General features: G+C 37.5%; 1 protein-coding gene, 1 long non-coding RNA gene, 2 other non-coding genes and 1 pseudogene across 4 annotated transcripts; 4 read left to right on the forward strand and 1 right to left on the reverse strand.

Annotated features, from left to right (window-relative positions):
• The first annotated feature begins 96 nt into the window (after positions 1-96).
• On the forward strand, positions 97-14,828 carry LOC137934608 (DNA mismatch repair protein MSH4). Its single transcript, XM_068779048.1, has 24 exons — positions 97-227; positions 1,547-1,750; positions 1,827-1,862; positions 1,936-2,048; positions 2,432-2,477; positions 5,689-5,735; positions 5,872-5,979; positions 6,236-6,311; positions 7,188-7,260; positions 7,372-7,517; positions 8,983-9,068; positions 9,858-9,997; positions 10,066-10,205; positions 10,271-10,321; positions 10,567-10,630; positions 11,443-11,586; positions 11,672-11,739; positions 11,877-11,935; positions 12,130-12,286; positions 12,417-12,469; positions 12,571-12,669; positions 13,766-13,880; positions 13,957-14,079; positions 14,338-14,828. Exons 1-24 carry the CDS (start codon positions 165-167, stop codon positions 14,506-14,508), a joined length of 2,382 nt encoding a protein of 793 aa, XP_068635149.1. The 5' UTR covers positions 97-164; the 3' UTR covers positions 14,509-14,828.
• Positions 14,829-16,129: 1,301 nt separating this feature from the next.
• LOC137935193 (uncharacterized) lies at positions 16,130-16,461 on the forward strand. Its single transcript, XR_011109243.1, has 3 exons — positions 16,130-16,186; positions 16,281-16,331; positions 16,431-16,461. It is a non-coding gene; the product is annotated as an uncharacterized lncRNA (long non-coding RNA).
• A 1,458-nt stretch (positions 16,462-17,919) lies between these two features.
• Positions 17,920-18,010, forward strand: LOC137935581 (small nucleolar RNA U61). The gene has a single exon (XR_011109282.1). It is a non-coding gene; the product is annotated as a small nucleolar RNA U61 (small nucleolar RNA).
• Positions 18,011-18,147: 137 nt separating this feature from the next.
• Positions 18,148-18,228, forward strand: LOC137935584 (small nucleolar RNA snoR14). The gene has a single exon (XR_011109285.1). It is a non-coding gene; the product is annotated as a small nucleolar RNA snoR14 (small nucleolar RNA).
• A 585-nt stretch (positions 18,229-18,813) lies between these two features.
• LOC137934322 (S-norcoclaurine synthase 1-like) lies at positions 18,814-22,778 on the reverse strand (annotated as a pseudogene).
• Positions 22,779-22,841: the final 63 nt, after the last annotated feature.

Consider the following 22,841-nt stretch of genomic DNA (forward strand, 5'->3'; position numbering starts at 1 on the left):
CATGAAAGGTAACTTAGAGGCCGCAACACGCCGTAAGGCTAAAATAGTAATTCAGTACGCTTCTAATTGTTTTCATTTAAAAATTATAACATGCTCCTACTTTGCGCGCCGCATTGCAAATGAATTTGGTGCCGTGATCTTTCTTTCTCTCGACTGTCAGAAAAATGGACGAGGAAGGAGACAAGTCGAGTTTCGTAATTGGATTGATCCAGAATCGAGCAAAGGAGGTACTCTCTCGTCATTTCCTTCCTTATATCTTCTACAATTCTAAGTTGTGGCGCTTTTCAAATATCTGAAATTTCTAGCTAGTTTGATTTCGATATACTACTCGAATTTAATGAGCTTTAGTTGTTATTTTCTATCTCATTGGTCTGATGTTTGATTTAGATTAGTGTCTTGTGAGGTATTAGTCTTTCGATCCCATCGAAGCTGGATAATGGTGATCCTCCTTCAAATTCGTACCAAATTTTATAGTCAGAGTTCCACTGTTCTGCTGTTACATAAGAGGAGCTGCTGTCGGATCCGAAAATTTAATTCGAGTTTTCATTTTCGTATACTGTACTTATTTTGTGTTAGTTGTTTGCCGGATCTGCTATGAATTATTAGGAAGTTTTTCCTCGCTGAATATGAGCTCATCTCTTCTACCACTAGCCACCGTTATCCTTTTTCTTGCAGATAGGAAGCATCGGTATGGCTGTTCATCTGTTAACTTTACGAAGCTATCGAAAAATGGACCTGATGATATACTTTTAAACTCCAACACTTAAACGTACATGAACATATAAGAACCTGAAAAAGCAAACATAGCGATTCATCTCCAGTAGTAGCTCATTGATGTCCTTCTTGTTAGACTGAATGCAACCTCTCCTGCTCTTCATATTTTAGTATTCAACTTCGTAACAGTAACAGCTTGAAAAAAGATTAAAAACTAAATGTATTGTGTATATTTTTTTTGGTTTATATAATTCTTAAATGGTATTTGGAGTGTCAACTTTAACCTTCTGAGTCGTTTGACAGTTTCAAAATTTGAAAGTGCAGTTTCCATCTGCAGTACGCATGTGCTCTAAGCATGAGAAGATGAGAAACATTTGTCAGTCTTCATCCTTTCCACTGCCAATTTTTTTATTACGAGTTTCCACCTTTCAAACATAGGATGGTCTTGATTTTGCTTTTAGTAGTCCACTATCTCTTACTCCGTATAATAACTCTTTTCTTTGGGGTTGAGAAATTTTCTGATTCTTGAATGCGAATTTTTATCATCACTATTTAAGAGATCAAAATGGCATAGCTTGCAAATTGTAAGCCTTATTGAGTAAATATTTTTACATTAATTTGATATTTGGTATTTCTGTTTTGTGTTTCTTTTGCCATTTTCATTGGTTGGTGGACTTTACCTTCATTTCAGTTGGGGAAATTTATGTAACTTTTCCTACATTGTTTGTTCTGTTCTTTTTGTCTACAACCATCTTATGCAAGTCTTAAATTGTTGAAACGGTCTGGGTGATCCAAAGACCACATTATAGATGTTAATTGTAACTCCATGCAGGTTGGGGTTGCAGCTTTCTGTTTGAGGTCAGCCACGCTGGAACTCTCTCAATACATTGAAACAAGCAGTTCATATCAGAATACCAAAACATTGCTGCATTTTTATGATCCCATAGTCATCATTGTTGCACCAAACAAGTCAGCACCAGATGGTGCTATAGGAGTATCGGATCTTGTAGATAGATATTACACATCATCAAAGAAGGTTTTGATTCTTAACTATGTCCTTGTTTATCTCAAATGTGATCTCCTGTATTTTTAAGCATGGAGAAATTGTGCAGGTTACAATGGCGCGCGGCTGCTTTGACGATACCAAGGTTCTAGCAGAACCCTCTCTTTTCCGGAATAGAAAAAGCCGCTGTCTTACTCTGTTCTTCTATTCATATATAGGGTGCTATGCTGGTTAAAAATCTTGCTGTCAGGGAGCCATCTGCTCTTGGCTTGGACACCTATTACAAGCAATATTATCTCTGCTTGGCTGCTGCTGCTGCCACTATAAAATGGTACCTGTCTATGAAATTTTTTTATAAATTTTGCAATTGATTGGACAATTATGTCTTTGTAAAATTTTATTGCTTTTCTTAAGTGTAACAGCAAAGCATTCTTAGGGCATGATGAGTAAAATATGCACATTGTCACACATTTCCTGCAGGAAGTATTTATTTATAGTCATGTTGGAATCCAATTCATATTTTTCTTTTGGTACAACTATACTAATAATCTTGATGGACACTTTTCCTTCTGTTTTTCATTTTTGGAGGCCTCTAATTTTATAAAGAACTGTTTGAGCTCCACGCCTAAGATTTTCTTTCTTGCAACATCTCTATAAGTGTTGATGATTAAATCTAGAATCGATTAACTACAGCTTTTGATTGTTCATTTGTAGGACAGAAACAGAGAAAGGGGTCATCATAACAAACCACTCTTTGTCGGTATGATTTTCTTTGTATAAATCATGTGGCTTTTATTTCTAAGAAGTCTTTATTTATTTATTTTTGAATATGTTGCTTCATTAAATAACAAGAAAACTACAAACGAGGGGGAGGGGAAATCCCTCAAGCCCCATTGGAGAAGGATTATCCAAGAAATAAACTAGTCCTCGTTACACTTGATTTAGCTAAACCATCAACAACATCGTTTACTGATCTTAAGACATGATGCCGAAAAGCAGATAAGCCTTCACTCAACTGCATTTTCTCATCATAGAAAGTCTGAAGACTTCCAAGTAGCTGTGGAATCCCCAGAACACCAAGAGATGACTGTATAAGGAATGAGGGATGAGAGAATGGAGTGAACAACACACTCAATGACACCCCCTTCAGATTGTCGCACATCATTGAATGTCCTTGAATTTCTCTCCTCCCAAAGGCTCCACAATACTGCAGCAACAGAAATATGCCAGAATGTTTTGCCTTCTTTACAGAAAAGCCCAGAAGAATATTGAGAAACAAACTCCTCTGCTGTGGGGAAACAAGTGGAAACCCCAATTTTTCTGAAAAAGTATCCTCAAACCGGCTGGCTAAAAGAGCAATGAAGAAGGATATGATTAGCTGATTCCACCTGGTCACCACAGAACTTGCACAAACTATTATATGTCCCCCACTTGGCCTTTTCATCATGTCAAAATTCTCCCATGAGCTGCAACCCAAATGAAAAGAAGAACTTTTGGAGGACCAAATAATGTCCAAAAATGAGGAATCAATGACCGATCACTAAAGTGAGAAGCAGCAGCCAAAAAATTATAATGAAGTTGCTGTAAATCTGCCCGAATACTCCAAACTCCATATAGGAATTTCAGCTTCAAAACCTTTCAGAAACGCAGAATCCATTAACTGTAATAAGTGCCCCAATTCAGGCACTTCAACATCTCGAAGATGCCCTCTGAACTTTTAATGCCAACTTTGAACTCCTTGACATGACAGTGAGTTAGCTACTGTAAGATTCTTATCTCGCACCAAAATAAACAGCCGAGAAAATTGAGAAGCCAATAAATCTTTATTTAATCCTCTGAGTTATATCTTCTGATTTATAACTTTGTCCAAACTCAAATTTTAACATTGCCCTTTATATATTTTTCTTTCCCATCTAGTTCTGCAGTTACTACTGCTCCTATCATCTTTTTCCCTTATAAAGGGAGAGTTTAGTGGATATTAAATTGTGAAAATTATGTCTAGTAATCCTAGTTCTTGTTGTCTATCAACAATTTGTTTTGTCTATTCGGGTCTGCTTCCATTATATGATTACTAGCCACCTTAGGAGGTCTATTACTGTACTTATAAGCCCTACAAGATCCCAAGTTATACTTGACGTGGGACTTCCACTTGACCACCATTCTCACAACTAGACCCATTAGAATAGACAGTCATATGTGTCTGGGACTTGGATTACATAGACTGGGCATGTAATGGATAAGATAGACAGACTTGGGATATGGGTGCCACACACGGATCACAGATTGGGCCTGGACCTAGTTCTGATGCCTTGTTAAGTTGGGCTTAATTGCATCCCAAAATGACCAGCAATCTTAAGAGGCATGTTACCGAATTTATAAACCTACCAACTTCTTTAGCTGTAATAAACATAGATGTAGGACTTTAACCCACTCTAATGCTCATATAATGAAAAAAAATATATTGGTTGAATGTCACGGAATGTTAAGTAGTTTTATTAAAGTTTGTTATGTTGGGTCCAAGGCCCATCCCAAAATGACTAGCCTACTTAGGAAGTCTATTTCCAAACTAATAAACTCAAGATCTTTGTACTTACTAATCCATGTAGGACTATTCCTTAACACCCCCCCTCACATGTAGGCCCTCTTTTGTGGTTTTACAAGTGGATAATTTTGGTGTAGGCCCTCTTTTGTGGCTCTAAAGTGGATAATTTAGGTGTAGACCTTCTTTTTTTGTGGCTCTACAAGTGGATAATTTAGGTGTAGGCCCTCTTTTGTAGCTCTTCAAATGGATAATTTAGGTGGAGACCCACATATGAGTACCTGCTTTGATACCATGTGAAGTTGGGTCCAAGGCTCATCCCAAAATGACTAGTCAACATAGGAAGCCTTTTTCCCAACTAATAAACTCAAGATCTTTGTACTCATTAATCCATGTGGGACTATTCCTTAACATAGGTCAATGTCAATCCTAAAATGACTAGCTGACATTGGGAGGCCTCTTTCTAATATTGGATCCAAGTGGGACTATTCTCGACACTCCCGCTTGTGTGGGCCATCTTTGTGACTTGTACATTTGGATAATTATGGATGGATGTCCATGTACACGTAGCCTCTTTGATACTATGTTAAAGTTGGTTGAAGGTCCAAGTAATAATAGGGTCTATCTACTTTGATTCATGTTGGAGTATTATTAACAAGTATAATTGGTAATAGTTTATAATATGATTGAGCATATTGTTGAAGGTCCCCTTTTTGTTTTAAATTATTCTTGTAATTGTGATGGGGGATGAGGCACGAATTTTAATTGTCATATCCGAATGTCGGTTAATTGGAGGAATTAGAAAGAGAAAGGAAGAAAATAGAGAGGAAGAAAGGAGAATTTGGGATGAGAATAGGAGAATTGAGAAGAATGATTTAGAAAAAGAATAGAGAAGAAAGAAGAGGAAGGGGAAGAAGAAGAAGAAGAGGGAGGGAGAAAGGGCGAGACCAAAACATGAAGATTTTATTAATTCATCTTCAAAGCTACTTTCAACATGTTACAACCTATAAATGACTAAAATTGAAATTTAAAATTCAAAATAGATAAGATCACTATCTGATCGAATCCAGTAAAATCAGGAAAGATAAACTAAAAATAAAAGGAATTATAAAATAATTTGAACCATAATTGCTGGGTCCACTGGGGCCCGATGGGCATATTGGTGTCCCCACCAAATTGGTTCTTAGATGTTTCTTCTGGGATTTTATTTCACTTTCATAATTGCTAACTTGATTGTATTTGTAGGCTCTCCATGATATTGTTTTTGAGAGAGATGCAGTTTTAGAGCTAGAGCTAGAGTTTTGAAGCTTTCAGTTTCTGTGCTGTCTGTGCTATGTTCATTGTAGCATGTTCCTTTGCAGACTATTACCTGTTCTTGGACTATTGCTTATTAACATTCACTCCCAAATTAATTTGTTATAATACCTGCCAGGTAACTTTCAATGGCTCTTTTGACCATATGAACATTGATGCTACAAGGTATTCCTGAGCAATCACACTTTACTCATTAAGGCCTACCAACCTGGTGATTCATTGAGCTTTTTTATGTGGATTTATTTTTTATCTTTTTTTCTATTATTTACGACTAATCTTACACTTAGAATTTGCACTTCAGCGTTCAAAACCTGGAGATAATTGAGCCACTATGTTCTGCTTGCTGGGGCTCTACCAATAAAAAGAGAAGTTTATTGCAAATGTTAAAGACGACAAAAACTGTAGGGGGGTATGCTGAGGATCTCAATAGCCAGTTATTGCAATATTTCTGTTGATTTTTATTCTTCATTATTGTCGGAATTTGAACATTGGTGTCAAATTCTTTGATATTATCTTCTCATTTAGATATCCTTATAGGGATCTTTATTTGGATTTTTGAAATTTCTAAAGTGTTATATGCGCCTTTGTATTTCTACTACAGTCAAGTCTATTGTAAAGCACTTGTTCTTCTCATGTTGGTTTCTCTATATGAATGCTTTGCCCAGGACTAGACTTCTTCGGGCTAACTTATTGCAGCCTCTGAAGGATATTGAGACTATTAATGCCCGCTTAGACTGCTTGGTTAGTGCTTATCCTTTTTCTTTTTAAATCCACTTGTCGGCAGCTGTATAATTTCAGTCCTGTTCCACGAAGATGCTTGTAGATGTGTCACAGTTAGTCAGCTAATACATGGGTTTTGAATATTCTAAGCCATTAACAAGGCTGACCTGAGTCCAAATTTTTAAACACAAAGTTGAACTGTTACAGTTTTCTGCTTTATTTGTATCTGTAGATTCCACAAATTTATATTGATTCATAGATTGCAGCTTTCTGCTTTAGTTGTATTTTTAGAGTCCACAAATGTTTACTGATTCAAGTTCAGTGGCTCAGTGCTAGTTCTTACATAGCTTGGAAATATATCTCTGGCTCAGTGCCTGTTGAATATATATTATCTTTGAACCCACTGGTGAAGGGCTAGAACCATGCATGTTTAAACTTTTAACATATTTGAAGCTAACAATTGGGTTCCACGTTTTTTGAGCTCCTATGTGATTGACTTTATTTTATTTTTGGGGTAAAATGCACAATTTTATAAAGCCAAAAGGCAAGAAGAAGGGAACTTTAAAAGAGAGGTCTCTAACAATAAGACATTGAAGGGACTTGATTGTTGGAAATGACTTAAATATAAAATCTGGATCTTTATATTTGCTCTGTCTATCTTGTTTTTCCGGATATTTATATTTTTTGAAGTGTATCCTGTTTTTCTCATTCATGTTATGTTGTACATTTAAGTCCTAGAAGGGAAATAGGCAATATATTGTGTTAGCTACTTAATCAGATAACTTCTGACAATTGCATCTTTTTATAACTTTTACTGGAGTATGCTTTCCAAATAAATGAGTTTTTACTTCTTGATTGCATATAATTTACTTTATACCTTTTGGCAACTCCGTTCAGGATGAGTTGATGAGCAATGAGGAGATGTTCTTTGGGCTTTCACAGGTTCTTCGCAAGTTTCCCAAAGAAACAGGTGAGCATGATACTGTTTTATGTCTTGTGTCAGTTAACATGCTTTATAGATCTAATGGTTATCTTCTGAATGTAATCTTTGAGAAAATAACTAATCTTGCATATCATACAGACCGGGTACTCTGTCACTTTTGCTTCAAGAAGAAAAAGGTTACAAATGAAGTTTTGGGGCCTCCAGATGCTAAGAAAAGCCAAGTCCTGATTGCGAGCATTATCCTTCTCAAAACAGTGCTGGAAGCCCTTCCCTTACTTTTAAAGGTATAAGGATGAACTTTCTCTTAGTTTATCTGCTAGAAAATACATACAGGGGTATTTTGGTCATTTTACTCTCTAGGAGTATTTTGGTCATTTTACCACTTCAGTGGTTATTTTTATTTATGTAATATTGTTCTACATGTTAAATTATATTAGTGGTTAAATTTTCATGTACATAGGATATGTAGTTAGGGAGATATAAGGAGATTAAGGTTTATGAAGTGTATAAGGGCATTTTTGTAATTTTAACTCAAAACACCTATTTAAGAAGTCTGGGAATTCGTCCACAGTTCCCAATGAAGCCTTTCAGGCTCTTCAGAAATTTTTTCTTTTCCTTTCCTTATTCTCTCAATTTTCTCCTCTTCCTTCACCCAAATTTAAAATTTTTCATGGTATTAGAGCAGTAGATCATTGTTGGAAGCATTCTACTATAGATTCTTGCCATTTTTTAAGAAGACGACCTGCTGGAAGGAGAAAAACTACAGGGTTTGTTAAGCAGAATGAGGGACATGATCACAGATATGTTTCAAGGGTATGGTTTGTTGGGAATCAAGCCAACTGATACCCCAATGGAAGTGGGACATGATCTCCATGAGGAGTAGAATGATGAATTAAATGACAGAAAACAGTATTTGAGGTTAGTGGGAAAGTTAATTTATGCAACAGTTACTAGAACTAACATTTCTTTTGTAGTAAGTGTAGTGAGCCGATTTATGGAACGTCCTCAGAAGTACACTTAGAAGCTACACAAAGAATTTTGAGGTATTTGAAAGGAGCACCAGGAAAAGGTCTTTTCTTTAGACCTAACAATCATATGAAGATAGAGGTTTTCTTTGATGCTTGCGATTTTTGTTGCAAGTAATCCAGTTTTCCATGAGAGGACTAAACATATAGAAATGGATTGCCACTTCATTCGAGATGCTGTGATGAAAAAGGAGGTATTGACTTTGTTTGTTCAATCTGGATATTAGTTGGGAGATGTCTTCACCAATGTCGTGGCAAGAAAGAATCTATATCATTATGCAACAAGCTGGGACTCCTGGATATATAGGCTCCAACTTGAGGGGGTGTTAGAAATACATCCAGGGTATTTTGGTCATGTTACTACTTTAGTGGTTTATTTTCTTTATGTAATCTTGTTCTGCATGTTAAATTATATCAGTGGTTAAATTTTCATGTTCATAGGATGTGTAGTTAGGGACATATAAGGAGATTAAGGTTTATTAAGTGTATAGGGGCATTTTTGTAATTTGTAACTCAAAACACCTATTTAATAAGTCTGAGAATTTGTGCAAAGTTCCCAACGAAGTCTTTCAGGCTCTTCAGAAATTTCTTCTTCTCCTTTCTATTTTTCTCTCAATTTTCTCCTCTTCCTTCACCAAAATCTGGAATTTTACATTATCATTGCTAGTATGACTTCTAAAGACTTTCTTTAATCTTAACGGTGAATATCTTCGATTAATTTCAGGTGCTTAAGAATGCAAGAAGTTTACTTCTCTGCAATATTTACCAGTCAATCTGTGAAAATGAAAAATATACAATCATAAGGAAAAGGTACCATTTTATCTTTCTGGTTTAATTTATCTATATAATTTATATTTGGCTGAATAGTTTCTGGAAAATTGGTTTCATTCTATGCTGCTATAAAGGTTTGTTAATCAGTATTTTAAGCAGTGACATGCGCCAGCTTCGTTAAATTCTGGACAATGATGTATGGTGGCCTATGTTCTAGCCATGGCTTTGCTGAAATTTCCTTTGTGAAGAGCTTACTAGTTAAGTCCATAGATGGATGACTGAATCTTCAAATAGAAAAAATTGAAAGTTTCAAATGGATGACCATGTGATTAACATATTTTATTCAAGATTTCACCTTCACTTGGGTTTGTTTCTGCATGTCTTTGAGCACTCGTTCTTTTCTGAGAAATTGCTCTTCAGTTTCTTGTGCCTTTCATAATTTTAGAAATTTGAAACAACTAACATGAAGTACCAAGTCTAGTAAGATGACTTCCTTGTTGATGTTAATGTTTCTGCCTGTGTTTGAAACATGACTTGTCATGAGTACATGAAAAGCAAAATATTCATCCAAATTCAATAGGTTGACTAAAATTTAGAACCTCACACTTGAAATTAGTTCTTTTTTACATTTAACTGTGACACTGTTATCGGAAATAGCAAGTTAAAACTCATACTGTTTAGCTGAGACTCCATACTTTGCATGAACATGTGAAAGCAAAATTTCATCCAGATTCAATATCACGTGTGAAATTTAGGACACCAAACTTAATATTATGATCTTTAGTCATTTCCATGGAACAAAAATTCAGGAGCTTTATTTTCTTTTAGATTAGAAGAGGTGGTTGAGGATGATGTGCTTCATGCAAGGGTTCCTTTTGTTGCACGTACTCAACAGTGCTTTGCTATCAAGGCTGGAGTGGATGGAATGCTGGATGTTGCACGAAGAACCTTTTGTGATACTAGTGAAGGTGCTCTAAATCTTCATTGTGATAGAGAAATTATAATTTTTGAACTCTGACCAGCCTTTTTGTTGCAGCAATTTATAATCTTGCAAGCAAGTACCGTGAAGAATTCAAGCTTCAAAATTTGAAAATGCCCTTTAACAGCAGACAGGGTTTCTGTTTCAGCATCCCAGAGAAGGATGTTAAAGGAAAGCTTCCTGATAAATTCATTCAGGTACAAAGTTTCTTTTTTTTTTTTTGTCACTCCAGCTAGAACTTACTTAAAGGTGAAATATTCAGGTTGTAAAACAAGGGAAGAACATTCGCTGCTCAACTCTTGAACTTGCTTCTGTGAGTTTCTTAAATTTTCTTGGTATTTTTAGTTTATGGATTCAGTTCCTGATGTTCTTGGTTTTTGATTTTGTACATGTGTTACTGTCTATTTTAACCACTTAGAATAAGAAACCATGACCTGGTTTTTTGAAGAAGTAGTTATGTGTCTTTTAGCTTAATATTTGTGACTTATGACATCATTTATCTTGTGTCATTTGCATCACCTTTTTCTTCTCTTGATTCGTTTCTTGTAAATTTAACAGTTGAATGTTAGGAATAAGTCTGCGGCTGCAGAGTGCTATGTGAGAACCGAACTTTGCTTGGAAGGTAGATTAGGAATCTCTTACCTCCCCTGAGCACTGTATTTGTCTTGGCCTAAACTTAGTGTTTACCTGTACATTTACTCCCTTGAATTACATAGATGCTTCATCTGATCATACTGACAACTATCAAATAAAGACCTTAACTATAAGCATAACTTAAGCTTTGAGAGTCGACACTTTCAAGCACAATATTATAATTGATATTTGATCAAAGTAAGGATTTTGGTGGTGGAAGAGGAGAAAATTGATAGGAAGAGAAAGAAAGAGAGAAATAAAAGAGAGAGAAAGGGAGAAGATTCAAAGAAGGCTCGTTGGGGGTTGTGCACAACCCCCAGCTCTCTTAAATAATAGGTTTAGGATAGAATTACAAAAATGCCCCTATACACTTAATAAAGCCTATTCTCTTTATATCTCCCTAACTATGTATCCTATGTACATGAAAATTTAACCACTAACATAACTCAATACATAGAAAAATATTACATATAAAAATTAAAACATGGAGGTGGTGAAATGACCAAAATACCCCCTGGATGCTAAAATGTCCAAAATACCCCTGGATATATTTTCTAACAATATTTTTATAAAATTCAAACTGTGACTTGTTTGAATGGAGCTATATGGAGTAAATTAAGCTGGATATTACAGAAAATTGAAAATTCTAGAAATAGTTACAGCAGTTCTTTTCAATGTTTCTATGCAGTCATAATTGGGAATGCTAGTTTCATGATGTACTACTGTTTCATTTTTGGTGGCTTTGCTCCAGCCTTTGCTACTTCTTTAATTTTTTTTACCTCTATCCAATTCAAAATACAGGACTAATTGATGCCATACGAGAGGATGTTTCTTCACTAACGCTGCTTGCGGAGGTCTTATGTCTTCTAGATATGATTGTGAATTCTTTTGCACACACAATATCCTTGAAGCCAGTTGATGGATATACAAGACCAGAGTTTACGGGTGCTTACTAATATCTAAATATTTCCCATAACTCATTCTTTATTTTATAGGCTATTAATTGGGTGTTTACTACATTGATGTATAGAGAATGGACCAATGGCGATTGATGCTGGAAGGCATCCAATTCTGGAAAACATCCACAGTGACTTTGTTGTAGGTTTTTTTTCTTGGTTCACTAAAATATGCGTTGGATATTCTGTTTGAACCAGTTGTTTTTATACAGCCTTCCAGTTCCAAAATGTTCAATCATCACTGCTTCCAGATATTTATCTGTGACTTGGCTCTTGCAGCCAAATAATCTCTTCCTTTCTGAGGCTTGCAACATGGCAATCATCATGGGACCAAACATGTACGAATCTTTTCCCATATACTCATTTATTTTGACATAACATGCACTTGAAATGGGCAAGTCTCTTTGCAACAAGTGAAAAAAGTCATATCTGGCTATGACTTTCTGCATGTTATTATGCTTTGTGTGACTTTTAATTGCTATTTGCATTCTGTTTTCTTTTTCTCATAACAACTTTATTCGAATACTGTCAGGAGTGGAAAAAGTACTTATCTTCAACAAGTATGTCTTATTGTCATCCTTGCTCAGATTGGTTGCTACATTCCAGCCTGTTTTGCATCTCTAAGAGTAGTTGATCGTATATTTACAAGGATAGGAATGGGAGACAGTCTGGAGTCCAACTCTAGCACTGTAAGAATAAATCTGCAAACTCTTTATCGAAGGAAATTTAATTGCAAATTTGATTTTTCACTCTGTCAGGACCTCATTTTCACTTGCTGGATATAATTACTACTCTACACATATGCTTCTACCTTTGCAGTTTATGACAGAGATGAGGGAGACAGCTTTCCTCATGCAGAATGTTTCCCCTAGGTAATACATCCTCAATCCGGTGTTCCTTTCTTTTCAGGAGGTTATGCAGAGTATGCTTTTCCAAAATACTGAACCATAAAGACACTTTATTTTGAGCACAGGAGCCTCATTGTCATGGATGAACTTGGTCGAGCAACTTCATCTCGTGATGGGTTTGCAATTGCATGGAGCTGTTGCGAGCACTTGTTGGCACTCAAAGCGTAATTTTTCAGGATGCTGATATCTTTGAACTCGTAGTGAAAATAGATAGCAATGAAGCAACTTGCATCTTTTATCCAGCATATCCAATGAAGTCTCATACTTAGAAACACTACTACACCATAACAAGAGTAACCTTTGCATTAATGGATAAGAGTCTACATGATGGCTGTGTAGGGGTGGCATCGAGCTGAGCCGAGCTTGAACCTATGAAGGTTCGAGCTTGGCTCGACTTCAGGGACCTAAGCTTGAGCTTGGGCTCGAGCAACATTTATTAAGTTCAAGCTTGAGCTGAGACAAACCTACTGTTTGTTGCTTTAGGATAAGGACTAACTCCTTTTTTTTCTTTCTTCTTGCCTGATGGGGTCGATTCCTACTGAGGGGTAAACTCCTTTGTTTTTCTTCCAAAACTTTCTGTGTTTTAGGTTCGACTCCTCTTTTTCTTTCTTCATGCTGCTGGGTTGATTCCTCTGTCAGCCGGCTATGTAACGACTGTAACCATCAGTGGGAGGAAGAGAGTAGAAGAAATCAAGCAGTGATAATTGATAAGTGTTCTCTCACTGAAAAAATTGAACAAAGAAGAACAGAAGAAGACCTAAGATGTACCTATTCATCCTGCTATCCTCTCTTCTACAACGAGACTCAGTTAATTGAGTGTTTCCAGCATCCGGGAAGGAAGATTAGAGGTTGAGGAGGGAAATATAAAAAGAAAAAAAAAAGAGGTAGAAAGATCAACTTACCTGTTTGTCTGTTCGTTCGACATCTCCCAGTGTTGACTACAACAATTGGCGATCAATGGGAGGCTGCACCATGAACGGGATGAGTCATCATAGCTCGTAAGATAACAAATTTTCTAGGTGCATCTAGTTCCACATATGCGCCTTCTAACAAATTAGCTGGTAAATGCAATAAAAAGATAGAATAAAAGCATGTCTCATCTCCCGGGTCCTTAACAACTTTGTGATTTATTTTTCTGTCATTCTGATGTTGTTAACACCATAGCTTGGTTCTATGATTAGTCATCATAGCTACTGACCATAATCCTTGGTAGCTAACTTTTCTTATGGCACCCTGAGTGTTGAATTTCATGGTCCTCAGGTATACTATATTTGCAACACATATGGAGAACCTCTCAGAATTAGCAAGCATATACCCTAATGTAAAGATTCTCCATTTTCAAGTAGATGTCAAAAACAACCGTCTAAATTTCAAGGTTGGTTCTATAATTTAAAGGATATCATTTCTTGACTTACACATCATAGCTGATATTTTTAATCATTTTCCATCAGTTTCATTTGAAGGATGGCCTCCAACATGTGCCACACTATGGCCTCCTGTTAGCTGGAGTTGCGGGACTTCCAAGTTCAGTAATAGAGTCAGCAAAGAGCATCACAGCCAGAATAATGGAAACGGTGAGCTCATATCAACTCGCTGCTAAAACTGGATCTTTCTTGTCACAACAAAAATTCAAAGATGTCCTTGACATTATAAATCTAGATTCTCTGAAACAGATAAAATTGGAAATCTTGTTTTGAATGTTATTTACTGCATTTTACATAAGCTGATTCTACTAGTAGTTTATTACTGAGATGCTCAGGACCTCTGGTTATAGTTTTGTTGTGAGGTTCTAGGTGCTAACATTTATTGAATTTTCTACTGTGGTTTTGTAGGAAGAGAAGAGGTTGAAAATCAACTGCTCTCAGTATCATCCAATCCACATGGCTTACCGTGTAGCCCAGAGGCTGATATGCTTAAAATACTCCAACCAAGATGAGGATGGAATCCGGAGAGCACTACAAAATCTCAAAGAGAGCTACATTGAGGGTAATCTTGTTGGCTAAGAGGGCCATCACCTGCAAGTGAATAGGAGAACGGCAGGAATTTACATCCAAAACTGTACATATAACGTGGACGATTTGGGGCAGTCAACGTCACTCACAGTTTTTTTTTTTTTTTTTTCATGGCAGTTAGTTAACATAGTTTCCTGTGTTAAATGGAGGCAAAAATTTGGTCATTCCTTGACAAAAAAGAAAAAAAAAGTTGATTAGAGCAGAAAGAGGGAAAGAGCTAGGCGGATGCTGCAATTCTATCTCTCAGGGCCTAAAAAAGAAAAGAAAAAAAAAAGAGAATTTCATTCTTTACTGTATTAAGTGTTGACTGGTGGAGCATAGAGTAAGATAAAATGGTTAGTCATGTTTCATAAGGAAAAAGAGTAAATTTGCTGACCTTGTACTTGAGAAAGGACCGGTAATATAGTTGAGGTGGAGTATTTCTTCCCTAGAAATATTTACCTAATTACCCGTGCCATTGCTTTGCCTATCCTATTTAATAGGCCATGGAAGACGGCAGCTTAACCTCAGATTCGTATACTTGAAGTGATTATTATATCTTACCAGTTTATCAAACAAAAAGGGCCTAGTTTAGGGAGAAGTGTACCTTTTATGTTTTATGATTCTAATTAACATTCGGAGAAGAAACGATTAGTGCACTCGCAAATAGAATTGTCCAACAGAGTGGAAGCAAAACCCTACCGGCTACCTCCGGTTGTGAATCCAAAAATGCCATCGACGAACTTGTTATCGGCTTGCCAAAGGCCGTAGTTTGAGCCAATTTGCCCGCCGAAGCTGAGGGCTGATGGGTGCCGCGAGTCTGCCCTCCCCCGCCTGCAAATTCCACCAAGTTCCGCCGGACAATTTCCCCCCGCCCTCTAAACCTTCAGCGCGTTTCGCTGTTTCCAGATCGACGTGGATAGTCAGAACAGAGGTTAGTTCAATCTTTTCTCTACTTTACATTGACCATCCTGCAACCCCATTTTTTTTTACTACTGGAAGTGCTGACCCCTAAACCCAACTTTGACACCTGATGGGTGGAAGAGGTGTCTGGATTGTGGGTTCTGAATAAACTTCTTGCACAGAGATTGATTTGCGAACCCTAAACTAAATTAAGGTGTCTGATGGGTTGGGGTAGACTATTATTACGTCTGTTTTTGTTATAGATTGACATTACTGCTGTCTGTTCTTGGATTGTGAACATTATAAATTAGGAGGGCCTTCTTCTTTGATGCTTATGGATATCGAGAGACCCGCTTGCTGAGTGATAAAAAGGGGTAATTTATAGATAAAAAGCGTTTCCAAATGCAGCGATGCTTTAGCTCCTTCATGGTGATTTTTTCTTCGAACTTACTTGAATTGCACTTGGTTTAAAGTTTGTTAGCGGAATCCCTCATCAGAGATGCATTGATTTTACTTAGAAACCCTGATTTTAACGCCTTGGATCGATTAGCAGTCGTATTAGGCTCTAGTTTCGTGAATCGAGGCATCTAGTTTACGTCCCCAAACGGTGTTGTTGGGTTAGATTTCTGTCATTCTGTTTGCTGCTTTCGTGCTTAGACGATCCTGACTGTTTTAGCTGTGGCATTGAAGTCAAATGTTCGGAAAGAAGAAAAGAGAAGACCACAGCCATCCTGTGTGGTTTGCAGGGGAAGTGGAAGAGTAGATTGCCGCGACTGTTGTGGAAAAGGTTTCTCCCTTTCTGTGTGTTCTTATCCCTATCGACTACAATATCCACCTCATCCACCTCATCCTCTATGCTGACGGTGAATTTTTACAGGCAGGACGAACTGCGTCGAACAGATTATGCTCCCCAAAGGAGAATGGCCAAAATGGTGAAGCCTCATTTCCTGCTATTCTGATCTCGTCTGCTTATCGTATCCTAGCTTTCCCATCTCCCAGCCAAAATTATGACATTCCATCTTCTCTCTCAGGTGCAGGATTTGTGGAGGGAGTGGCCTCGACTACTGTTCTCGCTGTCTCGGAACAGGGGAATACAGAGATATTATGGGTTTTCATTTTATGAAAACCGATTCAAAGTACGGGAGGCAGTCCCCCACAGAATAAATCGATGCAGTAAGCATTCTAGTGAAGAAGCCATGTTGTGTATAAACAATGGCGATAGAGGCAGGGAAGAAGAAGCCATGTTGGGAAAGAAGAGTGTCAAAAGCGTCTGCATGGTTTTGTAAAAATTTATCTAGTTTGATGATATTTTTTGGACCAAAAGAGTTGAAGAAATACCATCTCTCCACGAAGTGCATCTCTTCTTAATGGACTAAAACAACGGGTCGGCCCTTTTAGAAAACCTTTTACAAACGGGTCGGCCCTTTTAGAAGGCTGGGCTAGAGCTGCCATTTTAGAAATAGCTAGGCCTGACCTTTTACAAACGAGTCGGCCCATTTACAAACGTCTGGGTTTGACCTTTTACAAACGAGTCTGCCCATTTAGAAACGGCTGGGCTTTACCTTTTACAAAAGAGTTGGCCTATTATATGGATGGGCTTCCCTTTTACAAACGGGTTGGCCCTTTTAGAAACGTCTGGGCTTGACATTTGACAAACAGATCGGCCCTTTTAGAAACGGTTGGGCTTGACCTTTTACATACTGTTCGGCCCTTTTAGAAACAGCTGGGCATTACCTTTTACAAATGGCCTACATTTACAGACGGTTGGGCTTGATCTTTTACAAACGAGCCAGCCCATTTAGAGACGGTTGGGCTTGACCTTTTACTAACGGGTCAGCCCATTTACAGACGGTTGGGCTTCACCTATTACAAACTGGCCAGCCCGTTTGGCTGGACCTTTTACATACTGTTCGGCCCTTTTAGAAACGGCTGGGCTTGACTTTTACAAATGGGTTATATTTACAGACGGATGGGCCTGACCTTTTACAAACGAGTCGGCCCATTTACAAACGGCTAGGCTTTACATTTTACAAACGAGTTGGCCCATTATACGGATGGGCTTCCCTTTTACAAACGGGTTGGCCCTTTTAGAAACTGCTGGGCTTAACCTTTTAGTAATGAGTCGGCCCTTTTAGAAACGGCTGGGTTTGGCCTTTTACAAACATGTCGCCCCTTTTAGAAACGGCTGGGCTTTACCTTTTACATACTGGTCGGCCCTTTTAGAAACGGCTAGGCTTTACCTTTTACAAATGGGCTACATTTACAGACGGTTGGGCTTGATCTTTTACAAACGGGTTGGTTCTCACTGGTCGGGAAAACGCTGATATTCACTAGAATTAGGGTTTCTCTCACTCGGCCGCTTCCTCCCTCTCGTCACGTCTATATATTGCTCCCTTACCCTCCATTCTCATTATGATTCCCCTCTATTACTCCTTGAGCTTCTGAGCGGCGGTAAGATGTGGTGTTTCTCTCCTTGCTTTATCTAGCTTTAGGATTGTTTTCTGGTCCGTTTTGTTTTGATCGCTATGAGGAATATCTCTCGTGTACCAGATGAAAGACTCTCAGGAGTTTTCCGTGATGGTAACACAACCCTCTAAGAAGTTCTGAGCGGCATTATTTTCCCTTTCTGTTCTTGCATCCCTTCTTTAATCGCTCTTGATTGTATTGGTTTGAATGGCGTTTTGCTCTTTGGCTTTTTTATTTGCTATTGTTTTTTTGGTTTTTAAATGATGTTGCAAGTGATGGGGAGCGAGGTGATGATATAATTCATGTCTGTCAATCCACTGATTTATATGATGTTACTCTTGAATCCCGACAGGTTCTGATTGCTCCCCATAAGCATTCCAGCGAGATGAGCTTTCAAGTTTCGATTTGATAAATTTGTTTTCAAAAACACCATGTAGGCTGGCTTGTATCTATACTTTTTTCCCCATTTTCTCCGTTTTCCCCTGTACCGTCTAGGTGTACTGTGTGAGCAATTTCAGTTTTTGACAAATTTAAACCAGATATGTAAAGATTCTCTTTTTCAAATCTTCCGGAAAGCTTGTAAAATTGTTAATAATAAGAAAAAAATGGCAATGCTAATGAACTTTTCTCATTAGCAATTGAACGTAGTTATTCAAGTAAACACGCCTTACTGGTAATGCACAAGGCTAAAGGCAAAATGATGTTATTTTCCCTGCATTTAACTCACTGGATGCAATCTCAAAAGTGCTATTTACAGTGTTGGGGACTGTAATCACAAAAAAATAAGAGCTGTCCATGGTGTTCTGTTCCTAGTTCGTGATGGGGAATTATCAAAATCTCATTTGAGGGTGACCCATGCCGGTTGTTACTGGTTTGGCAATCACAGCAGCTGTTATCAAGGTTGCATCTTAGATTTGAAAAGAATTTGACATTGGATACAAGGGAGAAGAGGCCTGAGCCTGTTTAGTAGAGAAAGGAAATCTAATCAACTATGAGGCTTTAATGTGGATAGACTTAATAAATTGATTCTGTTCCATCGGTGAGGATTGACAGAATCCCATTAAAATTGGTCAGCTAGTCTCCAGCTTCATCAGCTCTAAGAGGTTCTTCCCATCAAGTTTACTGGCTACAACTAGTCTCACAAAATCTTCATGGCTGATCCTTTGGCTCAGTGCATTTTTCTCCTTCTCTGTCACCATCTCTCCATTGGGCCAATCGTTGCCCCAATATTTGGACTGTGGAATCCGGCAATGGAGATGCGTTCCTTCTCGCTGTTTATAATAGCTCGATGCTCTATGCTTTTGTATCTTCCATTGCTTAATACCTGCAAAAGCAGATACACACAGTTGGAATAACTATTATTCCTCGAGAAGAAGAAGATAATCAAGATCTACTATTTGTTACCTCAAGTATATCACCGATGTTGACGACAAATCCACCTGTGAGGGGTCTGACTGAGACCCATTCACCACTATTCCTTATTTGTAATCCCTGAACCTGGTTTGCTTGGAGGAGGGTGAGGCCGGTGGCATCGGAGTGGGGAGAGAGTCCAAGAACCTTCTCAGCTTCTGGGCATGGAGGGTAGTAGTTCATGCTCACTCTTGTATTTCTTCCTTGAACATGTCTGTGAGCTTATTCGGATCAAAACCCAGGTTGCTGGCGATTAGTCCCAGCAGACAGAGTTGCACCCTTTTCAATTTCTTCCGAGTATTTGTCTAGTGTTTCTCTGTCACAATCATTATCAGGGTAGAAAAGGTTTGAATTGAAGTTCAAGAAATTTATCACATCAAAATGATTAATTGATTGCGAACAACGGTAAGGTAGCGTTCTGTTCAGTGGGGTTGGTCGGCCAGAGTTTCATGTTTCTATGTGGGTAGGGGGTGGCTTCGAGCCGGCTCGGTTCGGCTCGGTATCGGCTCGGTTCGATTCGTCATTTTTCGAACTCGAGCCGAGCTCGAACACCGAAATCGGCTCGTTTACCTTAACGAGCCGAGCTCGACCGAAGCTAGGTTCGGTTCGTTGGCTCGCGAGCCGGCTCGAAATGAGTCGGATCGGCATGAATCGGTACGGGATCGCGAGCGGGGGAGCGGGAGTGGGAGCGAGAGCGAGGGGGGGAAAATTTTTTCCTCCCCCCCCCCCGTCACCGCCGACCCCTCCCATCAGTTGTTGCCGCCGCCGTCGTAGCTGTTCTCCGGCGTCTATACCGCCGTCGCAGCTGCTCACCGGCCGCCTCTGTGTCAGTCCGTTCGATTTCTTCCTCTCCTCGCCGTCGCCTCTGTATCCGTCACCGCCGACTCCGTCGTGGCCGTCATCTCCGACGATAAATCCTCCCCGGCGCCGTAAGCCCCTTCCCTCGGGGTCGTCTCGGCGGAAAACCAGAACAGGGGAGAAATAATCTCCCCCTTCCTCGCGAGAAGATGATCTCGCACGTGCGATTTCGCACGTGCGAGATCATAAAATAAAAAAAAAACTTTTTCCTCTGGAAAAAATTAAAAATAAATTTTATAGAAATAATTTTCTATAAACTATTAGTGTCTCATGTTTTTTTAAACATTTTTCTAATTGAAATTTTTTATTAAAAATCATATAATTTTCAAAGTAAGATTTTTTATACCAAGATGGGGTAGAAAACTGTATAGAAAATTTTTGAATAAGTATTTAACAGTTGATGCTGTAATACTTTTAGCATGAAATAATTTTCATTGCAATTTTGTGTTTGATATTTTATTTAATTAAAAATTTATCGATAAGTATAATAATATATTAGATTGATTATTAATTTTTATTTATTTCCCTAGAAGAGACAATAACTTTCCTAAGAAAATTTTAAAATATTTCCTATAATTTTCTAATAAGTCACTAATAGTAATAAGATTTTATTTAACGGGTTTTTTTTGGAATATGTATCATAGGAAAAATATTTTTAGTTTTTCCTAGAATATAAATTTTTATCTAGGGCCACTAAGGAGGCCATAATAAATTATGGCCAAATTCAAAAATTACAAAACAAGCTAGACAACAATTGGAGTAAAAAATATTAATATTGGTGCATTTTAATCAATTATTGAAATTCAAACCTGAACCTCCCCTATCATTATATTTTTTAAAAATGTATGCATAATTTTATATATAATTTATTCAAAGCCACCCCTACGTACGAGATCATAAACAAGGAAAAAAAAAAAAACTCTGTCCCTTCCTCATGGCTCTTAAATAAATTGAAAAAATATTTTAGTAGAAATACGTTTCCAGAGACTAGTTTTTTCAATAAATGTTGAAAAAATATTTTTAATAGAAATATAGGGACCATTAGTGCCTCGAATTTTTTCAAAATATTTTTCTAATTATAAATTCTTTTTAAAAAATCCTATAATTTTTCAAGTAAGATTTTCTTGCCAAGATGGTTTAGAAAACCATATAGAAAAATTTTGAATAAGTATTTGACAGTTGATGATAAAATACTTTGAGCATGACGCAATTTTCATAGTAATTTTGTGTTTGACATTTTATGTGATTAAAATTTTATCGATAAGTATAATAATATATTAGATTAATTATTAATTTTTATTTATTTCCTTATAAAAGGCAATAAGAAGTCCATTTAATTTTCCTAAGAAAAATTTAAAATATTTCTTGTAATTTTCTAGTAAGTATGTAATAGTAATATGATTTTATTTAAAGAATTTATAGTTTTTATTTGGGTGATTGTAAATTGATAGTGATATTTTATTTAATTTTGTTGTGTTTGATTATTGTATGGAGTTTATTTATAATGTTATGCAGTGTATGGAGTGTTTAGATTATTTTATAGAGTGTATAAACAATTTCATGAAGTGTTTATGGAATGTATAAACAATTTTATGGAGTGTTTATGCAGGTATTATGTATATTGATTATGCCCAATTTTAAGTAAAGGTCATGCCAAATTTTATACAAGTATTATATATATAGATGATGCTCAATTTTAAGTAGAGGTTATGCCCAATCTTATACACATATTATATATATAAGTTATGCCCAATTTTATGTAGAGGTCATGCCCAATTTTATATAAAATGTATGCATAATTTTATATACATTTTATTCGACATATATTTTTTGAAAAGTTTGAAATGCATGTTGAGGCTCGAGCTCGGCTTGAAGCTAGGCTCGAAATATTTAAATCAAGTTCGACTCGAACATAGGCAGGTTCGGGCTCGGCTCGGCTCGATGCCACCCCTGTGGGATTGGTTGCGGAAGAAGGAAGAGCATGTCTCCCCAATCGAGCTCCTGCTCCTCGGTCACGACAAAGGCCTGTCCATACCCTTCAAGACTGTCGGGCGGCTGAGAATAAACCTTCTTTTCCTCTAATGGCAGCTTGAAGAATTCCTCTACGACGCTTTTCATTTCTCTTATGAGCTCGCTGCTTACCCCATGATTAACCAACTGCAGAAATCGGCATCGAAATCGTCGCTCAAACATAATCTTATGCCGATAACCAGAAATGAAAACGACGAACCTGAAAGAATCCCCAGTCTTAACAAGCTGCAAGAAGCTTATTTTTCTCTTCCTGAGAGAATCGCGAGTCCAGGAGTCTACTGAGGTCAATAACTGGAATTTCCTGTTGCCTGTTATCGGAGACGAGATCATGTTTCAGTTCGGGCCGGACGTATCGCTCTGGAACTCGATCCAAGTTGTCAGAAGCAAGTTGCTGGACGTTCTCAACGGGGAGAGAACCCCCGAAGCTCCGTGTTGCAAACGAGTTTGATTTGTTTTTACTCTAATTGTTTTCATCAAATCCCTCTTTGGTTACATGACAGTTGTTTTTATTTACCTCTAACCTAAAAAATGATCGATCATTCAACCTTCAGGATAGTCTCACAAGAAATAATTAATATGGCGGATGTCATAGATGGAAAGCACTTCGAATTCATGGCTTAAGGGCAGATATCTGACATATAGCTAAGACTCTTTCATATTTGTTTTTTAACATTAAA

Source organism: Aristolochia californica, unplaced genomic scaffold (assembly GCF_029961685.1).
Source record: "Aristolochia californica isolate CCGP_79_NKW_82.1479 unplaced genomic scaffold, dmAriCali1.0.hap1 SCAF_6, whole genome shotgun sequence".
Classification (NCBI taxonomy): domain Eukaryota; kingdom Viridiplantae; phylum Streptophyta; class Magnoliopsida; order Piperales; family Aristolochiaceae; genus Aristolochia; species Aristolochia californica.